The following is a 12,008-nucleotide window of genomic DNA, read 5'->3' as shown; positions in this document are numbered from 1 at the left end:
AAATCTTGATTGTGTGGGGATTATTCATGTGCTTCTGTTAGCAAAAAAGGTGCTACTATGAGTTTGCTTTGGAATCTTCTGTAAGAACATATCCCCAAACTAACAAAATAGAGATTTGTGGTTTTCATCGCAATCTCAAATTATTTACAGGACAATTTCAGACAGCAGGCCAAAAACCTAAGATTGTATATAAATACATATTGCCCAATAGTGCTGTGATAATGTTGGCTTATATCCAAACTAAATCATTTTGTGCACAGAATGACTTCTGCAAACACAAAAGAACACCCCCTCCCTCTGCTCCCCCTGGACTATAAGTCTGCTCCATAGGTTGGGTAAAACCGCAAAGAGAATTTTGGGGGGAATGAAGGGGCAAGAGACGGAGGGGAAGTTCCACTGCCCTTGCAAAAGTTGTTCTGGTCATATAATGGTTTAGCTGGATACAACACAGTATTATTGCAAATGCCTCTCAAAAGTTTTTCGCTGTCCTCTTCTTACCCCGCTACAAGCTTATAGCAAGCACACTGAACAAGGAGACAGTTGAACTGATTTCAGTGTTTACACTACTAAGGACATTTTTATACATCTATCATCTGCTGTCTTACTCTCCAGAGTCATAGCCTGGGAGAAATACAGAAGAAAAATTTTCATACTCATGTTAAAATGTGTGCATCCAAGCACCCTGCTTAGCTTGCAAGTTGAGATGAGATCAGGCATGTTCATAAACTATGGGGTTTATGGGATGGTTAGGGGAGGGGTAGTACCTGTGGTAGGGGACACATCGTGCTCCTTCTGGGGTAGTTTGTACACCTTTGGCACTCACCCTGCACTCAGATCTCACTTGTGTCTTCTAGAAGCTATCACCATTCAACAAGCCTACACCCCAGGAAAGGGCTTAAACAAGTTGGCCAAATCAGGTGAGGGTAGCCAATGGATCTCAAACCCTCAACGAGTTATGGACTTCCCATGAATGTGAAAACAGGCTGTGGAAGATTGAGCAGCTTAGACCAATAGTGGGTCCAACAGTCAAGAAGACGGTTTCTGCATGCACTGTAGAGGGAAGTGAGGGGCAGATGTAGCTTGTCAGCCTGGGAAGGTAGCCCTTCTAAGAGAAGGAAAATTCTGATCCTAAACCTTTGCTGCCTTCCTGAATATCTTCAGGAGAAGAAATGGCTAAGGAGTAAACCCTACACAAATCTGGAGTGGAGTCCCTAAGACTGTTGGATGGCACCTTGTACGCCTCCTTCCGTCAACTCCTGCAGCCAAGTTGGCGCCAAACTTATTGCTCTGCTTTCCTTTGGACATCAGTCCAGGACCTCCATACACACTGCCCAGGCTTGCACAACAGGGAGATCACTTTGGTGCTGCTAACACAGCAGTTGGAGTTCACCCCCGGAGGCACACCCCATTGTCTCTCAAGACAGATGGATGCTAACATCTCATAAATGCTTGCAGTGTTTGGTTTTAAATTTTTATGATGTACTGCTTTCCCTTTCCGCATCCCATTTACTGCAATTTCTACTCTGGTTCCTCGAATCCCTCCAAATGTTAGTTCTGGGTTCTGAACTGATCTCTAAATTTACCCCACCTCCGATAATCTACAGAAAAAACAAGCCCCGTTACATGCAAGGCAGAAACCAGCTCAGCCTGCAGGCATTCCCTTGTTTTGCTATACCTGTTTTATATGTTTCAATGCACTCAGCAAAGTTAGGAAGTAATAATGCCATCACTTCTCCTCTCAGCTAGGGGTCAATGGATCATGCAAAGTGGGAACCAGCACAGCTTGGGGATGTCCCCAAGCTGCACTAAGCCCAAGCCTCATATTACTTCTTGGTTCTATAATATTTTGCCACCTGTTTCTTTCATGGAGCATTACAGAGTAACAAATGAAGATGGCAGGTTCCAGCCCCAAGGAACTTACAATCTAAATTAAGAACAAAGGTCAGAAAAGGGAGCAGAGGAAAAGAGAAACCAGGATGACATGGGATTATATGTTCAGCAAGAGGTTACCAGTCTGATTTATTCTCTATGTAACTGTAAGGGAGACAGAACATCTACCCAGAAGAGGGGCAGCCAGTGTAGATGGCCCTGAAGGGTGTGTGTGTGTGTGTGTGTGTGTGTGTGTGTGTGTTTGGAAGCTTCTTTTCCACAAAACCAGACAGTATCAGGGCCTCTTTAAAAGACCAGAAAGGACCTTAGAATAAGAAAGTGACTTATTATAACCATCACTGGAACTTCATTGCTCTCCAAGGATATGAATTTAAGTTTCTCATACTTGAACCTAATATTGCAGCTGCTACATCAAATGGCCTCTTCACAAATACATGGCAGGAGGGCAGCATCAAGTCCCAATAGAGTAGTGTACTTTCAAAAGCTGACTCTTTTATAGCTACACAAACCCACAGCTACACTGTTGTATACTAGAATGTGGGTCTGTTTTCCAAACCTGTTTTGTCTCTTACCAACTTTTTAATGAGGAGATACACAGAAGTGCTTTTGGCAATACTGTTTCATTTCTGTTTAGGTTTTGCCAATGTTACTGAAAAAGAGAATTTTGCCCAGAGGCTGCTTATTTAACAAGGGTTTAGGATTTCATCAATCTAAAAACAATTCACATCTCAAGCACATCTGGCTAAGATCTAATTTGCCCATTTGCCCCTTTTCATCCTCGAAGGCATCCATCTTCCATATAAAGGTTGTCAAGTTTCTTCATTTTATTTTACCCAACAATTCACCAACAGCTGAAATATTTCTTTTTCTTTCTCCATCCTCAACATGAAGATAGCACGATCTCAACATCATTATAGTTCCCTGCAGCTTGCCTATTTTTGGTACCTATAACCAACATCCAGAAAGCAAACTATAACTTTTTTTCTAAGATGACAGACAAATTTGAAACATGGGCATAATTTTTTTTAAATGCAGCCCAAGCTGATGAAAACTACCTTAAAAACATACTGGCAAATACAGAGATAACCCTGTCCAGTTCTATAACTGTAATTGTTCATAATTCAGTTCAGCGTTTCTCATTGTATAAAAGAAAGCTCTCTGAAAGCCATTGCACCCAATGTATTTTATACTTTCAAACATTGCAATATGAAGAAACACTTTTTTGGCATGTCAATAACCTAGCAACAGGAAATATAGATATGAAAAATATCTATATGCAGGCATAATACATAATCATTTGACTGCTTGGACCTCTGTGGCTGCAATCCAACTGCTTTAAAAAAAAATATCCTAATGATCTCAGTAGGTCATTTACATCTTCACTGCTAATGATTACTGGGTTAAAAACTTGTGCCAAACCTATTCTTTATTCTATATAAGCATTATAAAGCTGATACAAACCTAGACTATTTCATCTTCAAATATCTGAATACATGTGACTGAACTGACACATTTGCAAGGTTTCTGCTGTTATCACTCAAGCTTTTCAGTTTTGCACTGACCATGACACCTTTCTTAATGCATGCTCTAAGACTCCCCAATTTTATATATATTTGGAAGCTAGAAATATTCTCTGTCTAAATATTTTCTTAGCTCTTGCATACACAAGTTGCAGAATATGTGTTCCTTGGATTAAAATTCATTATTCCAAATTGATTTATCAAATACTGATTTATGAGCACAAAGCAAATGGAGAAGCCTATTATCACTCCTGCTAAAGAATTGCTGTACTATTAATTTAGATTTCCTGCCATGAGTTGCTCTTCTATTTTGAAGCCAAATGTATCTGATTTGGATTGCTGACCACTGAGTTATTTTATTCAAGGAAGTGGCCTTCAAAATAAAACATGATGTCTCTTGAAAGTATGAATGGGTTCTACTCTGCTAAATTTTGGCACGGAACGGTATTTTTTTATTCTGATCCACCAGAACTCAAGACCCTCCAACATTTCTCTGATGGGAAAAGGGATGTCCTAAGGAAAAGCAGGACATTCCGGGATCAAATAAGAAACCAGGTTGGTTTCTGTAAATCCGGGACTGTCCCTGGAAAATAGGGACACTTGGAGGGTCTGGAACTCAATGGAAGTGGATCACATTCACTCTAAACTAAAAAAGTGGTAACAAACACCATTTCTTTTCTATATCCTAGGAGAAAAGTCCACTGATCCAAACAGGGGAAGTTAACACAAAGTGTCAGTCTGGGGAAGTGGAAAGCTCTGGATTCTGGCTGGCAATGGGGGGTTGGGGTGAGGTGTAGTGCTGTGCTAAACTGCCCTCTTAGCCAATATCCTCTTGCAGGATATGTATGCTTTCATTAACATCCTCCTTGCTGGATATCAATGTTTCTATCCTAGAATGCTGAGGCAAGACAGAGGTATGGTGGAGCCCAGGCAACTGAAGTAGATTCCCCAATCTAATGACAAAACGCCTTTAAGACACAAGAGAAGAAAAGCAAATGCACGTCCTGCTATCTGGTGAGAGAGTCCTCCCTTTATTTCTGAGAGGGAAGTGTGTGTGTGTGTGTGTGTGTGTGTGTGTGTGTATAAAAGCATTGATGATAGAAACACCCTTCAGACCTTCCTCCTCAAGGTTGGGGACAGAGATGCTTGGAGAGGGACCAGCGTTCATAACCCCTGGCCCTTACTTTTGTTGCATCCTATATTACAACTCATGCTGGAACCCTGGTGCTTTTTTACAAACTGTGGTTTTATTTACAGTACTGCAATTGTGGTGGGATAATTAAAATTCACAGGCCTAGACTAAAAGGATAGTAAAAAGAGATGGCTATGACTTTAAGTGGATAATGGCAAGCCATGGGTTTGTTCACATGTTACCCTGAACCCAGGTAAAGCCTTTTCTACACATGCACAAGCATTTAAGTTGGTTTGTACAGGTATTATTTACCTAGGTACACAGACTGTGCACTTGTTAAGCATTACATGCAAATAACTGCACGAACAAGTCTACAGCTCTGCATACTGAGATTGTATACTCGCTGAATGCAATGTGTAAACATCCCTTATGCAATTTAGTTAACCGTTCCTGAGGGGGAAGCAACGTTCCACAGGGATCTGAGATGGCTTGCTCTTCCTTTCTCTTCTACTGCACCAAAGTACATTTCGTTGCCTTGAGGGCAGAGGTAAGCAAATGTGCTGGCTCATAGGATAGGGAAAAACATATGTTTTCATGGAATGGCATTCACTGAAGCAAAAACACCTCCCAGCACATCTAGTTTGGCAACTTAAGTTTCTTATTCTGACGAAGTGCATTCCCCAAATGGTAGCTCAAAACACCAAATATCCAAGTCATGAAAGAAGCATGATTGTTAATTACTTATATGGTTTTAAGATTTAGTACACACAGGGCCATTCACCTACATACTAAACCCTAATGTTTTCCTGTCTTTTGATAAATAATCTTTTGACAGCATTACTACTGCCAGAGTTGAGGCACTCAAAGCTCCTTTTAAAGATATATGCCATGCAGAATTTGAATAATGTGCATTTCTCTTCAAGAAGAAGGATGATGACTGGTGAGCAATCTTCTTCTGACATTCTAAGAAACAATCTACCAGTTTTCCGGTATGCTAGGCCCAATGACATGAGTTAGAGCTGCTCCGGGTATTGCTCATTTCAATGGCCCAAATGTCATAGTAGAGTATGCCTTTGCTACCTCCTTTCATCTCTGAGGAAAATGGGTCATATTAAATAAATAGCTCTCTTCAAGCACAGCATACTGGACCAATCAAACAGCCAAAACCACTGTATACTCCTCTACGAGGTGTGAGAAAAATAATGAAAAATATATTTAAAAAATGAGATGCAAAGCAAAATGCATTTTGTGTTTGTGTTTCTCGCCAGCTTACAACAAACCACTTTGAAAACAGAGGTAACTTCAAACTTCAGTTTGTAATTTTACTTAAAAGAAAAATTCAAACATCTAAATCCAGTCTAAACAATGAGTTGAACCCAGTCAGGTCAACTTCCCAGCTCACTCGCATCCACTAAACCGCACCAACTCTTAAATGTGCTTATGTAAATTATTATCTTTTGGTCTTCAAAAATCACAGTGGGAATACACAAAATATAGTAACTAGAAAGTTTCATCAAGACTAGCCTACCTGCCTATTCACCTATGGCAAATAAAAATTGCTACAAGATGCTCAAGTAGGTAATCATTTTGTTAGTGAAGGGCTCATTCACACTTCTACTCATTCCGTCGTACTTCTGCTTGTCCCATGCCTAGAAAGGACTGGTCCAAGCAGTTTTCTGTTTGAACCGCACTTTCTAGGCATAGGTCTAAGTGGTTTTCCCCTTGCCCTGCTCCTTTCCCAGAGAAAAATCAGCTCTTTAGTGCTAAAATCAACCAAGTCTCAATCCAGAGAAAAACCAAATTGCCATTTACTCCAACTGAGCACTAAAGAGCAGTTTCCCCTGGAGGGTGGGAGGAGGAGCGGGACAAGTGGATAAGCCATTAACTGGAATAACCCCCACCCGACCCCTCATCCTGGAAGGCTATGGTTGTGCCATAAAATAATTACTTATATGGCATTATTGAGCAGGTAGGTTAATAGACTAGGAACTGCTGTGGACTTATTTGCAAGGCTGATTTATCAAGTATGTGGAAGGAATATTTTTCAAATACTTTGTGCTGGTTTCCGTACTGATGTTTGTGTTATAACTTCTTTAAATGTTAGGTTGTTTTGAACCACCTGCAAGCCTCTCCAAGAGTGCTGTTAATGGATGGTCAATAAATATGTAAACAGGTAAATGTGGCATCCATGTGTCACACACCTTACTTATCTCCTTCCCCATATTTGCTGCAAAATATACCTGTATTCCTTACTAGTATACTTGATGTGTGCTAAGCAAAGGGATGCCAACTTTTGGACTTAGTCCATTAGCTATACTGCTATCTCTTGCTGATTCCTACATACTGCTAAATCTATTTAGTTTCATACCATGGAAAGTATAATTTTCTCTTTTCTGCATTTCTTTCTTAAGGGGGCAGATAAAGACCACACTCCCACCCCCCTTGCCAGTTTGCAACCACAGGCCAAGCATGGTGGTGGTTTGAAATGAGCAGATGTGGAGAATCTTTTGCCATCTCCTGGAGAGGCTCTCAGAGGCTGGAGAAGGCCACTCTTTCACTGCATGCTTTACCTTATTAAATAAAATTCTTTAAAAGGCTGCAAGTCAAACCCACTAGATTCAATAGCAAAATTCCTGTTGACTTTGGCCATAAAGATCAATCCTTCTCCAGTCAGAAACATTAACTGAATCATAACACCTCCTCCACCTTAGATACATTTATCACTGATGGTTCAATGCATACTTAGAATTTTGTTTAATATATATAAGGAAGTTGAATAAAAATGAAAATAGCATCAATGGGACTGAACTGAGGCTTTACTCAATTGGAGAACTGCTTGCAGTAAATAACAGATTGTAATAGTCATAGTCAAGTAAATGCCATCTTTTAAAAAATCTGGTCTTATTTTTCCCATAAGGCCTGACATAAGCAGATAAATGTTGCTGTGAATCTGCCTCATTTTTTTAGAACACCAGGTGACCAATTCTTCCCAGTCATCTCCCTACAACCCACTTGGCAGAATGCCCTTGCTTATACCAACTGCAAGGGAATGGTATCTGTTAATGGCTTACCACAATATTCATTTAGACATTTCTAAATGGGTTACATTAAGCTTCTCAAATACCTAGCCTTAGTAACAAAGCCATTACATTCCCCCCCCCCTTTACTGATCCTGGGGAGGTTAACCACAATGGAATTATTTCTCGAAGTGTTCATTTTCCCTAAAGTTTTGCTTATGAAATACATTTTCCCTGCCCATACAAATGGATGAAGTTTCAGCACAATCCATAAACTGGAGTAACAATGTTAGCTGAAATCATTCCTGAATGTTTAGTGTGCCAAGGCAGAGAAATACAGACACCATAACAAATACCCCTGAGAGCAGAACTGAGATAATAGAATTTTCTGCTTTGGTCTCTTGCCACATGTGCATGAAGAAAGCTTCAGGTGTTTACCACCTTGTGGCTTGAGTGGGTAAATAGTTTTGCATCCTCCCCCCTCCCCCTGGAAGGTTGCATTTAACAGCAACTAATCTCTTAACACAGGCACACAGAAAGTTCTCTGAAAGTTATGCCCTAAGGAGAAACTGAAGACCAAGAAAATGAGTCCTTAACCAAACATATACAGAATACTAATAGTAAGAAGACTGAAACACAGCTGAACTTAAAGGATGAGGATCTTCTTCCAAATCTACAGCAACCATTGATATATACTAAAAGATATACCCATCCCTCTGACCCTACCAAAACAACACACCTGAACCATCAGACAGCCCCTAGCAAGGGGGGGGGATCTCTAAGGACCAGCTTGGAGGGGGAAAAGCAGGAGTACTTACATCTCTGAACTTATTCCAATATTTATCTTTGTCGTATTGGGAAACAGTGCTCAGCCATTTGTCATTGTCCAAGAAATTGCCATTGTTGCTGCTCCCGGGGATGATTTCTGGATGCCTGCCTTCCACTTGCAGAAAACACCAAACAACTATGGCCAATATCCTATGCATCTGCAAAACGGGGTGCGGGGTGGTTGGGAGAGGGAGAAAGCAGGAAGAGAAGAAAGGAGGTGAGGAGGTGGTGGTGGTAGTGGGGAGAACAGGGACAAATACCTGTCTCAGTCAATCAGTCCACAAGAAAAAGAAAAAGAGACAAGCGTTCAAAACACAGCGGCTTAATAGCTCTAGGAGGGGCAAGGGAGGCGGGTGAGCCACGCATTTGATGGGAGACGCAGCTGATGGTCTCCTGAGCAGCTCCACCGCACAGGGCGCTCCGTCAGAGGAACCTCGAGATGGAACCAAAACTGCCAAGGCAGCAGCAGTCCTACCGGGAGGGGAGGGCGGCGGGTTCCCGGGAAAGTTTGAGTGGCAGAAGTAGGGATTCTCCTCACGGGCTAGACCTACCTTGGGAGCCCCTCCCTGCGCCTCCTCCCCAAAGGAAAGCAGCCGCCCCTCGCGCTGAGGGAAGCAAAGGACGCTCTGAGGGAGACGCGGCTGCCGCCAGTACCTTTCGAGGGCGGCGCGAGAAGCAGCCCGCAAGTTTCCCTGGCGAGCTATTCCAGGCGCACTCACCTTCGGCCTGAGGGCTTTGCCGTCCTCCGCGCGCTGCCACCCGTTCCGCCTGGCTTTGCGCCGCCGTTCCCCGCTGGCTCGGCGTCGGAGCCCCGCTTCAGCTTCGCCCAGCCGCTTTGTGTGCGCTTGTGTAAGTGTCGCGCTGTGTGTGCGCGCGTGCCTCCTCGCCGGCTCGGCGTGAATCATCGAAATCTGGCGCCGCTTGCTGACCGATCGGTGGAATGGCGGCGGCGGCGGCTGGCGGAGGGGGAAAGGAGCCGGCTCCTCCCGGCTGGGCTGCATCCCGGGGCCTAGCTAGCGCCTTTGCAGAGGAGTCCGCTGGCGAAGATATTGGCACTTTCTCTGCTCGCTGCTTCACCAGCGCAAAAGTACTGTGTGCAACAGCAGAGCTTCTTTAACCATCTCTGCGTCTTGCAATACTCTTGCCCAGGGGTCAGACTCTCAAGGCTTGGGGTTTGTAAATGCAGGTGTGTGTCGTTGAGGTCCAGTGGCCACGAAGTTGGGTTGCAAAAGCTCTGTGTGGAGGACCCAAAATACTTTGGGGACCTCAGCGGTTGAGCTCAGCACCTGCATGAGAGACTTGCATTCGTGTGGTCGGTGCTATTGTTCTAGAAAAAGAGGTGCTGGAACTCACTCATTCCCTTGTACAGTACAGTGGTACCTCGGGTTACGTACACTTCAGGTTACAGACTCCGCTAACCCAGAAATAGTGCTTCAGGTTAAGAACTTTGCTTCAGGATGAGAACAGAAATCGTGCTCTGGCGGCACAGTGGCAGCAGGAGGCCCCATTAGCTAAAGTGGTCTTCAGGTTAAGTACAGTTAAGAACGGACCTCCGGAACGAATTAAGTACTTAACCTGAGGTACCACTGTAATGGCAAAATTGCACCCACCTGAGAAGTGCAGGAACTGAGGTGAGGGCTGAAAAAAGCAGTGGCTGTGGTGTTTCTTTAGCAGAGTTTCCTCAGCCTTGTGTCTCCAGCTGTTTTTGGACTACAATTCCCATCATCCCTGACCACTGGTCCTGCCACTGTTCTATAGCAATGACAAGCAGAATTAGGGCTTGTGGGATGTATTTTGGGACAGACGTATTAACTCCATGAACTGGAGCAAGGCACCAAGCCGTGGAGTGAACATCTATTTAGAACTGAGGAATAGGGTGTCTCTACACACTCAGCCCAGGGTTTTCAGTATCACAAGTGAGTGAGTCTTTCTACCCGCAAAATACACTCCCCAAGCCTTTATTTCAGCAATTAAGCTGGAAGGAGGGTAATAATAATTAATAAAAAATTTATTATTTGTATGCCACCCATCTGACTGGGCGGCTCCCAACAGAATATTAAAAACATGATAAAACATCAAATATTTAAAAAAAACTTCTCTAAACAGGGCTGCCTTCAGATGTCTTCTAAAAGTCAGATAGTAGTTTATTTCCTTGACATCTGATGGGAGGGTTCTTCATAGGGTGGGCACCACTACCGAGAAGGCCCTCTGCCTGCTTCCCTGTAACCTCACTTCTCGCAGTGAGGGAACTGCCAGAAGGTCCTCGGTGCTGGACCTCAGTGTCCGGGCTGAATGATGGGGGTGGAGACACTCCTTCAGGTATACTGGGACGAGGTCTATTAGGGCTTTAGGGGTCAGCACCAACATTTTGAATTGTGCTTGGAGATGTACTGGGAGTTAATGTAGATCCTTTAAGACCAGTGTTATATGGTCCCAGCAGCCGCTCCCAGTCACATGTCTAGCAGATGCATTCTGGATTAATTGTAGTTTCTGGGTCACCTTCAAACATAGCCCCATGTAGAGCACATTGCAGTAGTCCAAGTGGGAGATAACCAGAGCATGTACCACTCTGGCAAGACAGTCAGCTGGCAGGTAGGGTTTCATCTGGCATACCAGATGGAGCTGTTAGACAGCCACCCTGGACACAACTGACCTGTGCCTCCATGGACAACTGTGAGTCCAAAATGACTCCCAAGCTGTGCACCTGGATCTATTGTTGAAAACCTTGTTTATAGTTAAATTTATATCTCACCCTTCTTCCCAAGGAAGATCAGGGTGGCAAATATGCAAATGGTAATGCATTTAAACATACTTCCATTACTGGTGAAGACTGGGAACAATTTCTTCTGAAGAGGAAAGTCAAAAGACAACAGAGGAGGCTGCTTAACAGGAGGGAATTCCAAAGGGTAGGTGCCAGAACACCAAGGACCCAATTCCTATATTGTGAGGAATAGACCTCCTACAAAGATGGTATCTGCAGGATGCTCTCACGTACACATTGAAGCTGTTGATTGGGCATATCAGAGGTGATCCTTGTCCCAAGCTGTATAGTCCCAATTTGAAAGTTGAAAATGCCAAGTAGATCCCAATCTACTTCTGTTCTTCTGTGCTGTACAGTCACACCCATGCAAACATATTCTGTTGATCCAACAAAGGCAAGGTAGGGTTGTGGCAAAGCATGGCAATGATAGCTGCAGCTATGGGAGTTGCTTACAGACCTGCTGTTATGCCCTCTAGCATGAGTGGCCCCAGGCCTCACCCAGTCCCAGAAGCTCTGAAGTTTAAACAAGGTGTGTAATATAATATTTACTTCAAGAAAAGAAGGGATGAGCAGGACGGTAGCATTGATCCGCACATGCCTAATGCAATACATCACATTTGAATTGTGGAGGTGGAAAATAGATCTGAGCCACATGTGGGCAATTAACAAAATAATCGGCTTGGGACTTTTAAAGGGTGCAAATTCTGGGGGTGACATATAAACATAACCTTCAAGGTACTGGAAACCCTACTGTTCTACTGTAGTTATCAAGTTTACCAAACAGTTTTGTGCTTCGCTTGTATATTCTGAACATTGTAACATGGATTATGTTTGCACAAGAAAGATGTGTTCCCATTTGC

General features: G+C 43.3%; 1 protein-coding gene across 2 annotated transcripts in view; it reads right to left on the bottom strand.

Annotated features, from left to right (window-relative positions):
• The window catches only part of SPOCK1 (SPARC (osteonectin), cwcv and kazal like domains proteoglycan 1), a 404,411-nt gene extending 395,008 nt beyond the window's left edge, over positions 1–9,403 (bottom strand). For both annotated transcript variants that reach the window (XM_081893955.1, XM_081893956.1), the window contains exons 1-2: positions 9,107–9,403; positions 8,378–8,545 (exon numbers count right to left, since the gene is read on the bottom strand). In XM_081893955.1, coding sequence (XP_081750081.1) covers positions 8,378–8,545; positions 9,107–9,388 — 450 coding nt within the window. In that variant the 5' untranslated portion in view covers positions 9,389–9,403. The remainder of the gene's footprint in view (positions 1–8,377; positions 8,546–9,106) is intronic.
• Between the last annotated feature and the right edge of the window lie 2,605 nt (positions 9,404–12,008).

The sequence above is a fragment of the Podarcis melisellensis genome (assembly GCF_964234715.1).
Source record: "Podarcis melisellensis genome assembly, chromosome: 2".
Taxonomy (NCBI): Eukaryota; Metazoa; Chordata; class Lepidosauria; order Squamata; family Lacertidae; genus Podarcis; species Podarcis melisellensis.
The sequence above is the reverse complement of the archived record's forward strand: the minus strand, read 5'-3'. Positions and strand labels throughout refer to the sequence as shown.